We start from the raw sequence: 20,287 nt of genomic DNA on the forward strand, positions 1-20,287 counted from the left end.
AAGTTGAAAGTGCCTCACCCCTCTACATTCAAAGTGACCATGCTATCATGCTTTCTGTTTCCACATGCCCATGTACTATCCTCGATTCACGGATGAAGGGAGGCACGAATGTGGTGCGTACACACACACACACAAAGAGAGAGAGAGAGAGAGAGAGAGAGAGAGAGAGAGAGAGAGAGAGAGAACGAGCACAAAGTGGGGTGGATTAGAGTGACCTGAAGCAACACTCACTCCTTATTCTTTTATGTATATAAAGAATAAGTGAGTGGGTTAGTGAGGCCAGTGGACGATGGACATTGGACGTCCATCCTGGGACAAAGCACACGCCACCTTTACCCCAACGACCTTCCACTTAAAGGCGAATGTGCCGATAAGTGGGTCCTACTAGCTAAAACACTAGCATGCACAAGAAAATAGGTGAGACACTCTCTCAACTTATGCCCAATGGCTCACTCACTCGATCTACATGCAGCCGCTATCGGCTCTAGTGATAGGCTTTCTTTCCCTCTGCTTGTGTGCGATCATGGCTACCTTTTGTATCTCTAGATTTCAAGGTATGCGTATGTAGTTTCATCTTTTGTATCTGTAGATTTCAAGGTATGTGTGTGTAGTTTCATCTTTTGTACATAGTTTATGCATGTTTTGCAAGATGCCAAGCTCTTGTTTATAGCAAATAATGTCAAAATCATATTCTTGTAAAAGTTTTACCAAACACCTTTGTTGCATATTCAAGGTTAATTATGTGAAGATATACTTTAAGCTCTTATAATTGGTTATAAGTTGGATTTTCCTTCCAAATAAGTAATGCTTCCATACCTTTAGAGCATGAATGACTGCCAATAGTTTGAGGTTATGGGTATGAGTAGTTCTTTTCATGAATCTTACGCTTATGTGAGGTGAAAGTTAATGGTCTACCTTCTTGAACTAATATTCCTCCAACTGCTATACCATTAGCATTAGTGAGGACATCAAACGTTTGATTGAAATTTGGTAGCTTTAAACAATGCAGATTGGTGACAAACTCATATGATTCCTACTACTGGGAATTTCCCTACATCGTGGTCACAATACGAACATCTCGGGACGGCCCGATTCCGCGGGTCGCCACCAAATGAACCCCCACCCTTGATAGTGAGGAGGCTCCACTTCATATCTAAGTTCTTTCATTTTCTGGAGGCTGCAAGCCAACGTTTACGACAGGTGCTCTCTCTCTCTCTCTCTCTCTCTAACACACACACGCACGCGCGCGCGCGCGCGCGCACACACACACACACACACACACACACATTCATGCGCACTCGCGCGTACGTATTCACGACACGTGCGTGTGAGTAGGGAGATCGAAGGTATTCTTGCATTCTTTGTGCGCGCGCTTGGTGGATGGGCGCACATATTACATTTACACACATGCTCTCATGGTTCTCATGAGAAAAGCAGAGCCATTAAGAGGATACGCATGCAGTGAAATCTTGCCCTAAACTCTAGTAAAAGTCATTACATACGGATTTAGGAGGGATAATCTGGCCAATACCTAATAGTTTTTTTTTTTCTTTGCTCTTCACGATCCAAGGATATTTTTAAAAGAGAATTCACTGCTGCAGCCATGGAGACAGATGAACAACGCAAATTAACTGTATGTTCTCTATATAACTTTTGAATCTTCTGGAATATTTGATATGGCTGATAAGCCAACCCAACTTCATTTCATTGTGAGGGTGTAGTTACTGATTCACATGCATGCAAAGCTCTTTCGGATGTACAGTCGCATTGTGCAGCAATTATTGAGACATTCAACTGGTTAAACTTTTAATTTTGGATGCTTATATTTCTCCCTTAGTGGAGGAAGATTAAGAAGATAAGAGAGCAAAGGAAGATCTTGAGTTATCCTTCCACTAGTCTAAGTGTAAGCTCTTAAGGCTAGAGACTGGCAACCAAGAGCTCAATGCAAGTCTCAAGGAAAAGAAGTCACTCTAGCAGTGGCACACTGTAAGGTGAGAGACTTGCAGAACCTATTACCTATCGGTGATGGGATAAATTTCCAACTAGAAAGAAGGCTTGTTTGTGGGAAAAAGGAAGATTTTTGGCCTTGAAAGAAGCAAGGAAGTTTATGGGTAGACGGCCATTGAGTCCAAGTCAATCATAGTGAATGTCTTGAGCAAGCGTTATATAACTTTTGGAGAGCTCTCCTGCCAGTGATTTGAAGAACCTTAAACATAGGTAGATGACAATTACTATAGAGGGGACATCATAGTCTAAGCAAGTAGTATAGGATGCTTGGTCTATGTATCTTAGGCACCGTAGTGCCAAAGATAATTGTGCGTCTCTAAGAACATAAGAGGTTAGGGATTGCCATCAAGATGTGAGAGGAGTTTACAGTAGTAAACTCTCAAAATAACAAGGAGTTTTGAATGAGAGAACTCACTTGAAGAGGATAAAGGAGTTCTAAGTTGAGCTTGGTTTAGGAGAGTTTTTCACCATATGGTTTTCTCTCCTTAGGAGTTCTAAGATGTTAATGAGGATGTAAAGTTTGCTTTAGAGAGAGGCAATGTCATGTTGTGTATAACATTGGGACCAAGGAGCACACATGACATGCACGGATAGGTGCATAGTGCATATGTAGAGTTGAGGGGTGGAGTCCACACGGGATTTATGGAGGCTTACATTGTAAGGTGCAGCGGAAGTGGATTGTTGAACTTTGCTCATGATGAGTGCTCCGAACTGTGCTCAAGGCTTCCTTTTACTTACGGAAGGGAGAGCCTTCCGTTCCTTTAGTGAGAGAGTGCAATGGGCACAAACAAAGTGGTGAATACTATGAATGAAGGTGCATGAGACTGAGAGATAGAGGAAGAAGAATACGACACCAGAATGTTGTCAAACCCTCCTCCGAAGGCCCCACTCTCTATGGCGAGAGCGGTCTACTATTGATTGCACAGATCTCTACAATGCTTTGGACTTGTCGACGATGTCGACGACGACGACGAGACGGATTGAAATCTGAGAATGCTAAGGCTGAAATCTGCAAATCTTTATCTACTGAATTCTGACTCTATGTCGGTGACGATGTCGATGGCGACGATGCAACGACGCGTTGAAAACGCATCAGTGTCTGCGTTTTCCGGGCTGAAACTGCAAACTTCGTTGGATTTGACCGTGCGGCGAGGATCTGCTGCGGGAAGGTGAGATCTGCGAGGTTTGGGACTTGTTCCGTTGTGTCTAAGTGCTGAAAACTGAAAATGCTGCTGGCAACTGTGGTCTTGTCGCGATGAATCTGCAAAACGCTGAGTTGCTTGCTGATCCAAAAACGCTAGGCTGAATTCTGTCTTATTGTGGAAATCTGCTAATGCTAGGGTTGATCTGTGGTTTGCTGTGGAAACGCTAGGTCCTGCTGTCGCTAGGTGGGTCTACAATGCAAAAAGCCAGGGGTGAGTTCTTGATGGAAAACGCTAGGTCTGTTGTGCTGCAAAACGCTAGGGTTTGCTTGTGTGAGGGGGGGGGGGGGGGGGGGGAATCTTGCTGAGAAGGTGCCTGATGAACACAAGGTTCCTGTTGCCTCTTCTGCCAGAAATGCTAGTTCTAGGTCTTTTTATATACATGCTTGGCTAATTTACCCTATCTAGTTCAAAAAAAGTCACTTAAAAATAATAAGTGAAAAATGTCAAAAATAGGGAAAATAGGTCTATGCACTATAAAAATGCTCCTGATGGGTTCTGATGGAAAGTTGATGATCATGTTGTGTGCAACCAGAGGATCTACTCTAAGTGCCTGTACATGCACGGTCTACGAAAAGACTCACAAAAGTGCCAGAACACTTCCTAATCTAGGTTGACTGACTGAACTGAACCCATGTCATGGAGTAGCTTGTCCATGTACACATAGGGTTAGACGTGTCACGTGACATCCCTTCCTTTTCAAAGTGAGGTACTGATACCGGACTGTATGGCGTCGAGTGTAACTAAGTCAAACTTTGTAAATAATTAATTTATTTATTAGAAAAGAATTATCTAATTAGTTGTGTGCACACCAGAATAGACCTAGCAGTTCTAAGGCCTCAGGTGAGCCTAAATGCGGGCCAGAACATCTCAAAGGGACCTTAGCAGAAATTACCCCGAAGCCCAAGTGATTGGGAAATCGGGTCTTCAGAAAGGGGTAAGCAGTAGTCTCAGATTTTAGGGTCAGAAAAATACGCGCGTCAGTACAAGCACATGAATGAGATGGGGTCCTTAGAACAGTGACCTTAAGGCTAATAAAGCTAATAAAGCCTTAGGGTAAGTTTCGTTAAATTAAATTTAACGGTCCGTGCCCGGGCGGGCAGCTGGACAAGTGTGAACAGGTAAAGGCGGTGCAGTGCCAGTGCGGCATTGCGCCGGCAGACCTTTGGTGCTCTCATAAAAGAATCATTGGTAGCATTTGTTAGTTAGTTGCACATTTTTAATTAATGAGCTAGAAGTTTTTAAAGTCAAAAGTTGAATGGTTTTTAAGTTTTTAAAGTAAGTGTGCCAAGTGGCACACTTACCAATGCAAGCTTTCACTCTCACTCTCCCTTATCTCCTAGTGTCCCCTCTTTATGCATGAAGCCTATTTAAGAGCATCAGCGCCTCCTTCACAAGGGCTGGCAGTGCACCTACCCCCCCTAATGTGAGCGTGCTCTACGCGGTGGAGCCCTCCATTGAAGCTTGAGAGCAGCCCCTTGCGACATATGTGGTAGCCTTGTGCTCCCATTGTCAAGAACAAGGGATCTCATAGTCATAGACACCTTCTGGTGAAGTTTCATCGTGAGAAGCTGCCGTAGACGCTCTCTTAGCAGAGTGCGGCGGCTGTAATTCTCTGTTTTCAGCCCCTAATCACCTCGATTAGGGCTGTTTTCAGCAGATCAACCATAGAAATTCTCTTCTCTCTCCTTATCCTAAGCCTATATCAAGTTTGGTGCGATTCCATCGTGAAGAAGACCTCTGTTTCGGCGTAAGGGTGTGCGCAGGTAAGAATTTCAGGTTATGTGCAGAAAATTACAGCAAGCATGTGCGTGTGTGCATTTTGCTTGTTTCTCTTTTGTGTTCGATGCATGAATGAATGAGCATGAAGGCAACACGTAACGGAAGATGGACTCTCCTCTGTGAGAGCTTCTGAGGAGCTGTTTTGGAAGATAGACTCTCTTTTCGAGAGCTTCCAACCAGTCTCGCAGAAGAGGGGAAAAATCCCCTAAGCAAAAAGAAAGTGGAAACACTTTCTCAATCAGTAGTCAGAGCAGAACAGAAGAAAGAATAGAGGACGGGCGTATGCCCCGTTCCTGTGCTTGTAAAGATTCTCCCTAAGTAATAAAGATATTCTCTTTATGGGGGGGGACCAGCCCATCTTCTGGTCCCCAATGAAGTGTCAAGTTTTCTCCCTCCCTCTAATTCTCTTGAGTATTTGAAGTGCAATTAAACGTAAGTTTACGCTTCCGTATTTTTGTGACAGTGGTATCAGAGCAAGGTCCTCTCTCTCTTGCTGAAGGGATTGACGACTCTTGGAAGACTGCAGAAATGGGAGGACGCGAGATAGAGTTCTCTCTCCTTCAACAGCAGGTGGAAGAGTTGCAGAAAGCTCTCTCCCATCCAGAAGTCCAAAAGATTCTCCATACTCTTGAAAAAGGGAAGGAGAAAATGGAGATGGTGAAGGAGAAGGTGGAGATGGAGCAAGAGCAGCTTCTATTGCACAATGAGAGAATGACTCAATTTTAGGTTTAATTGGCTTTTATGTGAGCTCACCCCATTCACACTTGGGCGCCCATGCTTAGCCAACTAACCCTAGCATGTTCGTGTTAGAGTGCGCCTCTCATCGGCGATCACTCTACCTTTCCCTATTGGACCGACAAGCCCGGTGCCTGACTCTACTTAAATAAATAATGCGGTTACAGTGTCCGTCGTAGGCGATAGGGTGTCCGTGAGCCACGAGGGTTAACAATCATGCTCGTGAATAATCACATCTTGATCATGCAAATCATCATGCTCATCATTATCACGCAACTCATCATGCATGATCATTATCATGCAAATCATGTGTGTCTTGCTTTGGAGAAGGCGAGACTGAGAGAGTCTCGTTCGCCTTATTCTTTTCAATCTCGCCTGCACATTAGAAATGAGAGATGAAGAATGAACAACTTGCCAATCACATAATCACTAGCATCCGTTGTAATTACGAAAGGCTTGCTAGGATCCACAATATGTAATATTGGCGCAGTAATCACCAAGTGCTTTAATGTCTTGAAGCTCTTGTGGAGACGCTCATTTCAAACAATAAGGGGGGTTACCCTTACGATGAGGTCCCAAAGTCTTCGGTCCTTTCTACTCTCCTTTTAAAAGTCGCGTAAGCGGAGCAACAACTTTAGAGTATTCCTTGATAAATTTGCGAAAAAATCCTTTAGGGCCTAGAAAGGACTTTATTTGGCGCACATTCTTTAGAATGGGCCAATTTCGCACTTTATCCAACTTTTCAGGATCAAGCTCTCTCTTAAAGAATTCACACTTATTAGAAGCTTAAGTATAAAGCTTCTCAACTCTCAGTACTTCGAGAACAACGCGTATATGCGCCAGATGCTTAAACAAACTCCTGCTGTAAATCAAAATGTCATCGAGAAATACAACAACGACGTTGTCTAGAAACGATCTCAGTAGATCAATCATCATTTGTTGAAATATAGCAAGGTGCATTGGTCAAACGAAGCTTTATGCTCCGAGTACAAACAGAAAAGGAATTGAGAACTTGCCTCTCGGATTTTCCTAACGGGGAGGAAACGACGAGGGGTTTTCTCTGGTTATTGTGTTTATAAAAAGATTCTCCCTGAATAAAGGTTCTCTTTAAGGGGAGCCCATCTTGTGGTCCCCGATATTGTGTCGATCTTCTCCCTTGTCTCTTTTGGTCAAAAGTCTATTGGTTTTCAACTTATCGATTATTTGTGTGTGCTCCCGTTTGTGACAGTGGTATCAGAGCCCGGTGGCCTCTCTTTTTTTGCAAAAGAGGACAATTTCAACAAGGAACGAGGACCATGATGAGTCAAGGGAAAACCGTTCAAGAAGAAATTCAGTAAGTACGAGTTCAACTCGTGGAATTGTAGCAGCTTCTCATGCTGTTGGCTGTTCAAAAGGTTTTGGATCGAATCAAGAAGCCGTAAGGCACATATGCCAATGGGCGTCAGGAAAACCCTGCTGGTGGCAACAACCCAGAGGAGGAAAACGTGGAAAGAGGTGCCATAGCGCACAAGGGATTTTCGGATCGGAACAAACGGCCTACGAAAAGCAATGGCCAAGAAAATGAACTCTCTCTGTTGAATGAAAGTAAGGACGTCTCTATCTCTTCTCCGTCATAATTTTGTGATTATACTACTACTGCCACTTCTCATACAATATCTAAGCCTTCTTCCAAGAAGAGAATGCCTACTACTTCCCTACGTAATACTAAGAAGAAGCCCAAATTTAAAAGGGGTAATAGCAAGCGTGACTCAAAGATGCGGGTTTTCAAATTTGGTAACAAGGATGCAAAGTTTGACAGTTACACAGGACGGAGAGATATCTCCAAGGCACTGTCTTTTATCAGACAGGTTGAAGTTGCTTTTGCCAACGAAAACTTTACCAAAAAAACCAAGTTGCATCATGTTGGGATGTATCTCAAGGAGACAGCAAGCAATTGGTGGTTAGCCACGATTCTTGAGGGTACACAAGCCATAACGTGGACTTAGTTTAAAGCTGAATTTTATGAACAATTCCTTCCGCCTGACTTCGAGAAGGATATCTGAAAGGAATGGGACTGGCTCCTTTTATGAAGATTTTCGACGAGGAAAAGATACGGAAATTCGAAGCAGATCTTCAACCATCGCTTCGAAAGAGCATGAAGGTGTAACCCCATGATACCCGTCAACGGATGATGGAGTCCGCAATCATTGCCGAGGATCTACATTCCATTGGTACCCCTAGACGGATGGAACAAAGTACGTACCGTGCAAGGCAAAGAGCGACCAAGTATAAACCTTCAAAGAGCAAGGAAGACGTTTTTACTGTGGTGAGAAAGTACACATGAAGACTAACTGCCCTTTTCAGCAGCATTGGCAGGATCAAAAGAAAGAACAAGCGAAGAAGAAACCCGCTCTACCGAGCTCGAACTCTATTCTTGATGTACAAGGGAATATAAAATCGGAAAAGAGGAAGCATCAGTTTCTCAAGGGCTGCGGATCTTTGAATAACCAGCGGGGTTTTGATCCTCTATGATCCTAGATTAGCGGACAACTTTATCCCATTGGATACTAGAAGGAACTTATGGTAGTGATTCATGCCTAGTCTTCTTGAAAGCATTATCCTCTGGGAGCGGATTTTGTGATCAAGATCGATCATCAAAGTTTGCGATATTTCCTTACGCAATGGAAATTATCTGAGAAGCAGATGAGATGGGCCAACTTTTTGTCCATGTTGCACTTGCAGATCCTTCATATGGCTGGGAGTAAGAATGTGGCTATGTACCACTGTCTAGGCGATCCAGGGTGAATGCAATCACTTCTGTATATCACCAGGAACTAGAATCACTTTCGGATTTGTATTCGAGCGACCCAATCTTCTCCTCCATTTGGAGTAAGTTACAGAACGGAGTGAATGAATATCCATATTCCATTTGGGATGTCTACTTGTACCACCACCAAGCAATTTGTGTGGCGGTGCCATTGAGGAAGAAATTATGGATGAAGCATATGCTTTGCCTTATGGGGTCACCGGGGAAAGATATTTCTTTTGGCCAAGCCTTAAAGCAGACATCGAGCAATATGTCGGGGAATGGTTGGTTTGTCAAAAAGTCAAATAAGAGCAACCCAGAACAGAAAGATAAGGATGCACGACCCAAGCTTACTTCTCAAGAGAGGGCTCTCTACTTAAAGGAGGGGAAGTGCTTTGAATGCGGGGAAATTGGGCATATCTCCGTGAAGTGCCCTAACAAGGCACCGAATGAACAGGATGAAGAAAGGCCAGAAAGTTCCAAAGCAGCTGAGAGACGTGGTAGAAAAGGTAGATAAAAAGCAGAACTGGTACCACATTGCGTGGAGCGTGAACCGAATCAAATGAATGAAAGTACAAACTTTGCCGCTTTTGGGGCAAAGTGAAAGATCAGGAAGCTCTTTTGAAGGAGCCAAGGCTAACTTCTTTTCATTGGGAATTGGCGGCTCAATTTGGAATTACGCCCGATGGGTTGAGGCCACATGTGGAGGTAGTTTGAGTGGCACCCGGACGGATGTTGCCATTACACCAAGCATTGACAAACTTTTGTTTGCAATGACAAGGGCGTTTCGGGCACGAGGAGTTTTACGTATTTGCCTTGGAAGGTTGTGACGTTCTACTTGAAATCCCTTGTACCACAACAACAACGCTGTGGTTGACTACTGGGCCGAGAAAGCGACTTTGACAAATGAAGGGCTCAGAGATTGTACTTGATGAACTTCAGTTTCTTTACTCACTTTTTTTTTGGGAGAGAATTGAACGATGGATGAAGGTCGAATATGTTTTGACTTGAACAAAAGAACGCCAAGATTTTCTCCACTCTCATGCCGATTGCTTTTCAGAGGGCCTGCCAGGCGAGTTATCATCCGCTCGTCTTGAAGATCATACCATTGATTTGATACCTGGAAGCACCCCACCGAACCGGCCACCTTACCGTGTGAGCCGAGCCTAGAACGAAGAGATTATGAACCGAGTAAAAGACCTCTTGGAAAAGGGTCTTGTCCAACCTATTACTTCACCGTATTGCTCTCCAGTGTTGTTGGTTTTGAAGAAAGACGGATCTTGGAGAATGTGCATCGATTATAGAGCTTTCAACAAAATCACCATCAAGAACAGATTTCCGATTCCTAGAATCGATGATATACTTGACCGACTTCAGGGATCCTCATGCTTTAGTAGGATCAACTTGAAAGTTGATATCATCAGATGCGAATCGCGCCGGGAGACGTCTACAAGACAGCCTTTCAGACGACTTTTGGGTTATTTGAGTTTTTGGTGATGCCTTTTGGCTTATCCAATGCTCCTGCAACATTTAACCGGATGATGGACATGATTTTTTCGAGAGTTTAGGCTATTTTGTTGGCACTTTCTTTGACGACATCATTGTTTTCACCAAGGATGAGGCAGAACATAGAGATCATCTCCTTCAGGTCTTTCAGGCATTACGAGATCACAAGTTAGTGATTAATGTGAAGAAAAGTGAATTTTTCGTACTAGAGATACACTTTTTGGGACACATTGTGTCAGCAGCAGCAGCAGGAGTGCAGATGGATCCGGCCAAGATAGAGACTATCTGTGATTGGCCAGATTTGCAGAATGTCCATGAAGTTAGAACTTTTTGGGATTGTGTTCGTACTATAGACAGTTCATTCGAAAGTTTGCAGAGGTCGCTTCCCCTTTGCATATCTTGACATAGAAAGGAGTCCTTTTCTCTTGGGGACCCACAGAAGTGACTGCCTTTCAGAAATTGAAACAGAATTTGACTACAAGACCAGTTTTTGACTTTGCCAGATTTGCAGAAGTCGTTTGAAGTATATTGTGATACTTGTGGTCGTAGTCTGGATGCGGTCTTAATGCAAGAAGGCCAAATGTCATTGCCTATGAGAGCTGATTGTTTTCAAGGCCGGAATTGACAATACAGATATGTGAGAAAGAGCTTTTGGCGGCTATCCATGCTCTTATTCAGTGGCGACATTACCTACTCGGAGCCGATTTTACGGTTTTCACAGATGATGGGTGTTTTCGCTACTTGTCACGGAAGCAGCTATCGGAAAAAGCAGATGCGGTGGGCAAACATCTTGTCATGGTTTACTTCCGGATTGCCCATGTACAGGGACAGAAGAAATTGGTGGCAAATACTTTGTCCCGAAAGCCATTGGTTTTGGCTATTTCCACGATACATCATAGGAACTTCGAGGATATGGTCTGTCAGTACGTCACAGAACAGGTTTTGCAGATATATTCAGTTGAATACAGAAAGGGGAGATAGTAGCAAACTATTCCATTCGGGATGGCTACTTGATGAAGAAAACCATGTTGTGCGTTACACAGCTGTTGAGGGAAAAGGTTCTAACCGAATGCCACTGTCCGCCTTTTACGGGTCACCGCGGCATTGCTACCACCTTGAAGGTGTAGAGAGATACGTCTTTTGGCCGAGACTCAAGAAGGATGTGGACGAGTTTGTGCGCAGTTGCTTGGTATGCCAGAAGGTCAAGTTTGACATGTATAAAGCACAGGGATTGTTACAGCCTTTTACCCATACCCACCCGCCCTGGGAAAGTATTGCAATGGATTTCATCTCGCGAGAACACAGCGTGGGCACGATTGTTTATTGCCCAGGTCTTCAGATTACATGGCATGCCTAAGACGATTGTCTCTGACAGGGACCCCAGGTTCGCGAGTTTGTTTCGGACGGCTATTTGGGAAAACATAGGCACGCGGTTGCAATTCTCGTCATCGTTCCACCCGCTGACTGACGGGCAATCAGAGATTGCTAATTCAGTGGTACTGGATTTGTTGAAGTCTCCTTGGTTGGATCAAAATACTACTTGGGAAAGGTTTTTACCTTTGGTGAAATATGCCTACAAAAACACATTTGACTCTTTGATGGGGAAGATGCCATTTGAGATTTTTGAATTTGGTTCTACCCTTTCTTAGCGCGAAAGATAAGATTTTTCTTTGAAGTCGACCAGTTCACGAAGGACTTGATCCGGAAGGCTTTGCAGAAATTTCAGGAAAGACAGAAAAAGGCAGCAGATCGGCATTGTCGCGATTTGCAATTGAAAGAGAAGGATTGGGTGCTCTTACATTATGGGAAGGCACGCCCGAGGAAAAAAAAAAAAAAGGAAAGGAGCGGCTTCTTTGAAAGCTTAGCATGAAATAGTGTGGACCTTTTCAGATTTTTTGAAAAGATGAATGATATCTCCTTTGTATTGAAGCTGCCAGAATACTTGGAGGATTCACAATGTTTTTCATGTGAGTCTCTTGAAGCCTTTTGAAGGTGATGTGCCTGATGATGAACAACTCGAATTGGATGAAAATGAGCAGATACTCGTTCCAGAATAGAAATTGGCACAGAAAGAAAGAAAGAAGGTAAAGCGAACTGACAGTTCTTGGTTAAATTCAAGACCTACTTCGCATTGGATGCGAAGCGAATGGAGGAGGAAGACCTAGCAGATATTCCTAGGAATGTGAATCTTTACCTTGAAGCTTTTGGTTTAGCATAGTCTACTCCAAATGGAACCCATAATTCAGCTTGACCGGAGATGTGGTGTAGTGGGTTTGCACAAGAGGGGAATTACTCCGCTTCTTTGTCAACAGATGTCTCGATTTTTGAATACTAGAGTCACTGATGTCTCTTTAAGCTTCAGGGATACTGAGAGCTGACAGTATTTTGTTGGATGACTTTATGAAATGGAATTCTGGAAAAATATGAAACTGATTTGTTCTTGACTTGTTTTTAAGTCTTTTGTCAACAGATGTCTCGATTTTTGAATACTAGAGTCACTGATGTCTCTTTAAGCTTCAGGGATACTGAGAGCTGACAATATTCTGCTGGATGACTTTATGAAATGGAATTCCGGAAAAATATGAAACTGATTTGTTCTTGACTTGTTTTTAAGTGCAGGAATTGCTAGACGAAATGATTGCAGCATTTTGGTCTAATTGATCTCGAATAGACATGGTTGCAATAGGGGTTAGTCAATCGGGCATCTATGAGGTCCCGAGTGGATCTAGATGCGATTGCTAACTGCATTGCCGATAAATCATGGTCTAAGATCCGAATGAATGTTGAATGCCATGTGATGTCCTGTGATGTCTAGTGATGTCCTGTGATGTGATTGTTGATTGGTACATGTGCTAGATGTGTGTTCCTAGTGCGTAGGTACTAACAATCAGTGTCTGCTAAGACAACTTATGGTTTCTGTCTGTTTTGCAAGCGTAATCGAGGGTGATTACAATGCTTTCAAGAGGGGGGTATGTCACAAACTGGTGACGTGGCTGTCCAGTTGGTGACTGGTGGCTGCCTAGTACACACACATACCCTCTGGAAATGATGTAGGAGTGGTGACATGGCTGTTTTCAGAACCCTGCAGCTGACCCTGTTGACGTGGCACTCCCGCAGAATCCGGACCATGCTGACGTGGCAGTCTCCGTCTTTTGCGACGCAAATCACGGGCAGTTTTTGCGTGAGAAGTTACGGCAGCTTTTGGGGCATTGCTTTTCTACGCATTTGAAGAGAGAGAACTGCTTTGTTTGCTTTATTCCCTCAAGAGAGAGAGTGATTATGAGAGACAGAGAAAGCTTTTGCTTTATTTTTCAAAAGCTTTTGATTTTCAGTTTTTGGGAAGCTTTTGGCATCCCTTGTACTCTTTAAATATGCGAGCAGGCCTCTCACAACTCAGAGCATCTGGACGCAGAGTCCGAGTGTGAGCGCCTGTCCGCACTCTTGTACTTTGAACACAGATTAATACAAAAAGAAATACCGAAAGGGGCGCCAGTCTTTGGGGCCAATATCTCTAGGCACGGAACTCCGCCGGGCCAGTGTTGAATCAATTGTGAACTGTGAACTGTTTTGAAGTGGATATTTGTGCTGTCGCGGAAGATTTTCGACTTGGAGTGTCCAAGTCTGTTACAGACGCAGAGTCTGAGTGTGAGCGCCTGCCCGCACTCTTGTACTTTGAACACAGATTAATACAAAAAGAAATACCGAAAGGGGCGCCAGTCTTTGGGGCCAATATCTCTAGGCACTGAACTCCGCTGGGCCAGTGTCGAATCAACTGTGAATTGTGAACTGTTTTGAAGTGGTTATTTGTGCTGCCACGGTAGATTCTCAACTTGGAGTGTCCAAGTGTGTTACATGTGCAGTTTTATTTACCTTTGTTGTCTTGGTCTCGGGCACGTTTGCACTCTCTCATGTCTAGTATTTTGGAACATTTTTGGTGCACATCGTGTCACTAGAAAAGGCCTTAGGCAACATGTTGTCTATGGACAATTTGTGCTCTCCCAAGCGCCTTGGAGGGTTGAATATTTTGGATTTGCGAAGTCATGTTTTGGTGCGGAAAGCTACACTACTGCCAGCCCTAGTGGAACAACAGCAGCCTTGGACACTCATGGTATCACATTTGTGTGCGCATATTGTTACACCATCCTTTGGTCATTGGCAGCCAACATGTTGGGAAGTTATGTTCTCACATTTGGAATTGCATGGTCGACAATCCCCTCTCGGCAATTCCTTTCGATTGGAGAGCTTACATTGGAGCAAGTTTTCTCTTTGACTTTGGTGAGCGGTCTCCTCACTAGGCGTACTTTCTTTCTCAAAGAGGAATTTACCAGGTACAGCAGGTGGTGGATGACACGGGCCATGTTATTTCGTTCTCTGATTTGGCATCTTGCTTTCGATTGGGATTCCACTATTCTCCTCTTTGGCAGGAGATTCAAAGGATGCTTGCTGATCTCTCGCTTGTTCCTCCTTTGAATGTGGATTCTCGCTGTTCTGTTTGGAATCTTGCTAATATCAGCCTGGAATGCATTTCAGCTTGTAACGTTTATTCCCTCCTACAATCTGATGCGTGGATTGTGCGTCATGGTAATCAGCTGTGGTCACTCCCCAAGTCATCCTTACGGTGGAAACGAACGTAGTCTAGCATTTGGCAGGGTCATCTCCCTGAGAAGGAACGTACGTCGTATCTTCCTATGGCACTGCTCGGGGGGAGCTCTACTGGTTGGCAGCCTATTGCATGCACGCCATATTTCGTCTTCTACTTGCATCAGAGCCATGAAGCTGAAGAGACTGTGCCATACTTATTATGGGGTTGTTGCTGTTCCAGATCCTTCATTCGTTAGGTGTCGATTGCTCTTCGGCTCCGCCTTCCGGCTCTTTTCACAGACGGTTTTGGCTGAAGCAGCAACAGCAAGCATTCTAAGATTTTTGCCCTATGCTCCGCAAATGATAATTAGGTTTCTCGCTGTTCTGATTGGAATCTTGCCAATATCAGCCTGGAATGCATTTCAGCTGGTATCGTTTATGCCCTCCTACAATCTGATGCATGGATTGTGCGTCATGGTAATCAGCTGTGATCACTCTCCAAGTCATCCTTACAGTGGAAACGAATGTTGTCTAGCATTTGGCAGGGTCATCTCCCTCTGAAGGAACGTACATCGTATCTTCCCATGGCGCTGCTTGGTGGGAGCTCTATTGGTTGGCAGCCTATTGCGTGCACGCCATATTTCGTCTTCTACTTGCATCAGATGCCATGAAGCTGAAGAGACTGTCAACACTTATTATGGGGTTGTCGCTGTTGTAGATCCTTCATTCGTGAGGTGTTGATTGCTCTTCGGCTCCGTTTTCCTTCCGGCTCTTTTCACAGACGGTTTTGGCTGAAGCAGCAACAGCAAGCATTCTAAGATTTTTACCCTACGCTCCGCAAATGATAATTAGGTTTCTCGCTGTTCTGATTGGAATCTTGCCAATATCAGCCTGGAATGCATTTCAGCTGGTAACGTTTATGCCCTCCTACAATCTGATGCATGGATTGTGCGTCATGGTAATCAGCTGTGGTCACTCTCCAAGTCATCCTTACGGTGGAAATGAACGTTGTCTAGCATTTGGCAGGGCCATGTCCCTCTAAAGGAACGTATATCGTATCTTCCTATGGCGCTGCTTAGTGGGAGCTCTACTGGTTGGCAGCCTCTTGCATGCATGCCATATTTTGTCTATTACTTGCATCAGATGCCATGAAGCTGAAGAGACTGTGCCACACTTATTATGGGGTTGTCGCTGTTCGAGACCCTTCATTCGTCAGGTGTCGGTTGCTCTTCGGCTCCGTTTTCCTTCCGGCTTCCACAGACGGTTTGGCTGAAGCAGCAACAGCAAGCATTCTAAGGTTTTTGCCCTGCGCTCCGCAAATGATAAATAGGTTTCTTGCTGTTCTGATGAATCTTGCCAATATCAGCATGGAATGCATTTCAGCTGGTAACGTTTATGCCCTCCTACAATCTGATGCATGGATTATGCGTCATGGTAATTAGCTGTGGTCACTCTCCAAGTCATCCTACGGTGGAAACGAACGTTGTCTAGCATTTGGCAGGGTCATCTCCCTCTGAAGGAACGTACGTCGTATCTTCCTACGGCGCTGCTTAGTGGGAGCTCTACTGGTTGGCAGCCTCTTGCATGCATGCCATATTTCGTCTTTTACTTGCATCAGATGCCATGAAGCTGAAGAGACTGTGCCACACTTATTATGGGGTTGTCATTCGAGACCCTTCATTCGTCAGGTGTCGATTGCTCTTCGGCTCCGTTTTCCTTCCAGCTCTTTTCACAGATGGTTTTGGCTGAAACAGCAACAGCAAGCATTCTAAGATTTTTGCCCTACGCTCCGCAAATGATAATTAGGTATTCAAGAAGGCTTTATGCAATTCGAAACGAAGTCTGTCAAAAGTTTTTAAGTTGAGCTTATGCCCAAGGTACATCTTGAGCCCGTTTTAATGTTTGAAGTCTTATGTTCAAGAATGGGGCTCATGCTTTTGATGCTTGTTAAGTTGTTGATTACAAGCAAGTTCACCCTCGTTCAATGACTTGTGGCATGTGTCTATTGTAGCTTTTGATGCTTTGGTTGTTTAGGGTTTTGTAGCAAAAGTTCTGTTAGTTTCTAATCTCTTCTAAATGATGTATCTAGGGAGCCCAAACAACTTTTTTGGTTGCAAGCTGTTAGTACTGCTTTAGCAAATCTTGCTTAATATTCATGTTGTAGCTCTTGTACTAATCAGGTTGAAGACATAAAGACAGCACCTATGGATTTTCGGTTTCCAACAACAAATCAGGCTAGGCATTGTTTTACACGATTCGTGGAGTATCATAAGTAGGGATAAAACCCAACACTGCCCTTCTATTGCATGTCAAAATGGCTTATAAACATTACAATTTTGAACTTTGATTGTTGCAATAGGTGTGTCCGTGCTAAAGGAGATGAAGCAGGGTCTCAATGCAATAAATATGCAAGATACTATCGTTCTTTGTGCCCCAATGAATGGGTCTGAATTTCTTGTTCCTTCACTGTAACAGTTTAAGCATATTCACGTGTACCTTTGGCTTCTCTGATGTGCGACGTGTGTGCTTTCCATCAGGTTGAGAAATGGAATGAGCAACTTGAGAATGGAACGTTTGCTGGACCTCTGTGATATCTACCAAATTTGCTCTTCTTCCATGCAAAATAATTTTGACACATGGAAATAGTTCTAACCTGAATTTTGAAATCAGTTTGTAGGGGCATTGTCATTTTTTATGACAATGGGTCTATTTGTTGCACATTTCAACTTTGCCAAAGACAAGCGCCCTTTTTAAGCCCAAGTTGTCTTTTGTAGAATCATGCCTATGGCTGGCTGGAAGTTGCCCCACTCTTGACCACAATGCATTCCTTCTAGTTTCTGCTGATTGATGGTTCACACTGTTAGCGGTGCTGCTGATGGGTGTCCACATTCCGTCACTCTGTAAGCTTGAATAAATGGATTTGTTTTTTTTCAGTTTAAGACAAAAAAATGCATGCATGTATTTTATGTCAAGCTTTCTCTTGAATTGGAAGTGGTGTTAATTTGTATATTGAAGCTTACCATATAATGAAATTGGCGTTTGATTGGGGAATGCATACGTGAAGCCAAGAAAGCGTTGTAGTGAGGCAAAGCCACTAATGTTTGCCTTGAGCGAAGTTTGCATTGCTGGTCCTTGCTTGGGGCACTTTTTTCCAGTGCAGCTTTTTGATCCTATGAAGCCAAAGTTAAAATAGGGGTCAACTTTTGCCTTAACTGTACCGAATGAGAGTGATTGCTTGCCCAAATATACCCACTTGTATGATCTGAAATCGATGCTACCATGGTGGTGTCCGTAGTACTCATTTTGGTACGCAAATTTACTTTTACCATTGAGAAAGCATGACAACTTCACTTTTATGAGTGTCTTGACGACAAATAAGACTATGCGTGGCTCTTGCCCGATGGTATGTGGCCCTTGTCCGACCATGTAACATGGCTAATATTTGGAAGGGATAAGCACCTCCCCTTGTGGGCCCTCTGGTGTGTCGAAAAAAAGAGAGACTATGCCAAGTTGGTGAATGTATCTTATGCATACATATATACGCATAGGATTTGGGGTGAATCTCAAGAAATTCTGAAAAAAATGGCAGTGCAGTGTGTTTCTGGCAAATTTTCTCTCAAAATCACAAATCTTGAGAAGTTGGGCTATTTTTTTTTGTGGGCTATTTTTTGACAAAAAAAAATAGCGAGTGTTTTTCAAGGCCCTTGAAAAATAGCCATTGGGTTACAAATAGCCCCCTAAATGATTTCCTTTGGTGTATAATAACCTTTGGGTAAACCCTCTTATGAATTGGCAAGAGAACAAAGTTCTTTCTCTAGCATTAAAATGGTGCATGTTTTTTAATTTGATATTCCTGAATCTCGTCCCCCCCCCCCCCCCCCCAACCAAACCTTTCCACGTCAGATCCTTCACGAGAGTCTGCAGAAGGCGCCCATTGTCCTCCCCCCTTGCATTCACCTCCCCGACTCCACCTGTGCGTCTCCTTCCCTCGGTCCTGCCTGCTCATGCCATGACCTGCGACGCAGAGAGAGAGAGAGAGAGAGAGAGAGAGAGAGAGAGAGAGAGCACAAAGAATTCTTCCGTTCCCCAGCTTGCCCCTACCCATCAACTGCTGTAGCCGCCGCCTCCCCTGCTCTTGAGCTATCCTCGCCTCAAAAACTCGTGCAAGTAGTTCACCTATTCTTCTCGCCTACGCCAACCACAAAAAAAAGGACTTGCAACTCCATCCCCTTCAGCCCGTAGGTTGTTTGGAATCAGCTTGAGCTGGGTCGAAGGGTCTGAAAACCAACACAGCATAGCAAGAGAGATAACACAAACTTGTCGTCTCCGTCTTCAATTGCATAAGCATCCCCTCTTTGCCCTCATCATCTCCTAGAGAGAGAGAGAGAGAGAGAGAGAGAGAGAGAGAGAGAGAGAAAAGGCTTCCTTTAACCGCCCAACACGTCCCTCCGCTTGCATAGGGGATTTTACATTTTCTACTAAAGATGTTTATCGTTGTCGATTCACTATGTCCATAATTGATAAGATAATGGGATTGAAGAATAGATTAGCATGGAACCCTAGGCATGCAAAGCAAATGCTGGGTGTTAGGTGGTGGCCACAAATAACTCTTGCAAGTACCCTATTACCTATGGGGATTGCGTAATTTCCAATTAACACTTTTAAAAAAGTCCCTCCACACACATACACAAGGCTACTCTGCTTCTCTCAAGGCAAGAATTGGTCAAGCCACTTTGAGATTTAAAAACCAATTGGGTTATCCGGGTAGATACTCTAATTACTTATTTAGGGTCAATTAGCTTGCATTATGATAATTACTTATTTAGGACTGATTAGCTTGCATTATGTTAAGCTACACATACATCATCTCTCCCTACACTAATTTCTACTCAATCAGTTCTCATGAGGAGCTCACAGAAGGAATAACTGTCCTACAAAATGCTAAATTATCTAATGGCTTAAAATGTGTGAGAGGTGTGCTTGCGACTTAAACCCAAATTGTGGCTGCACAATTACAAAATAGAGGCCATCGCCATCGCATCTTGCACCCAAATTTTCATCTTGCTCCCAATCATTAAGTGATCGGCTATACAACAATATAATACAATGTGATAAAAAAATAATATCAAATCTCAATGCACCGTCAATAAAAAATTCCAAATAAACATTACGATAACATAAAAAATAGTAATTTTCATTACATTCTCTTGGGGGGGGGGGGGGGGTTCAAACTCCAAGTAAACCTTTTCAAGCAATCATAAAACCGAGCAAAACCCAACAAGATACATTATCATAATAGGAAATATTTAGCATCAAAGTACATATTATCTATCCTTCATTGTCCCTAAACACCTAAAGCATCCTCATGGAAACTTCGATCATCCACCCTTATATTAACTCTTTCATAGAAAACAACAAATTACATAGTATCTATCTATCATTGTGCCTAAACACCTCAAGCATTCCTCATGGAAACTTCAATCATCCACCTTTATTTTAATTTCTTGATTATCCAAGGTTATGCTTCCTCCTCCGAAGCACAGCTCGTGGTCATAGATAGTCAAACCATGGTAGATGCTTGGACGTGTGTGTGTATGTGTGCACGCGTGCATGCGCGCTTTGTTGTGGAGGGGGGTTTCTCAATACAAAATATTATGGCAAGTGCTTGTAGGCTTGTTTTTTTAAAATA

General features: G+C 43.5%; 1 protein-coding gene across 1 annotated transcript; it reads left to right on the forward strand.

Moving 5' to 3' along the window:
* Positions 1–1,011: 1,011 nt before the first annotated feature.
* On the forward strand, positions 1,012–17,570 carry LOC147450889 (uncharacterized). The gene is made up of 5 exons (XM_086519879.1): positions 1,012–1,200; positions 1,571–1,633; positions 16,779–16,870; positions 16,958–17,042; positions 17,136–17,570. Exons 1-5 carry the CDS (start codon positions 1,027–1,029, stop codon positions 17,187–17,189), a joined length of 468 nt encoding a protein of 155 aa, XP_086376005.1. The 5' UTR covers positions 1,012–1,026; the 3' UTR covers positions 17,190–17,570.
* The last annotated feature ends 2,717 nt before the right edge of the window (positions 17,571–20,287 follow it).

Source organism: Adiantum capillus-veneris, chromosome 9 (genome assembly GCF_014529385.1).
Source record: "Adiantum capillus-veneris isolate H3 chromosome 9, ASM1452938v2, whole genome shotgun sequence".
NCBI classification, from domain to species: domain Eukaryota; kingdom Viridiplantae; phylum Streptophyta; class Polypodiopsida; order Polypodiales; family Pteridaceae; genus Adiantum; species Adiantum capillus-veneris.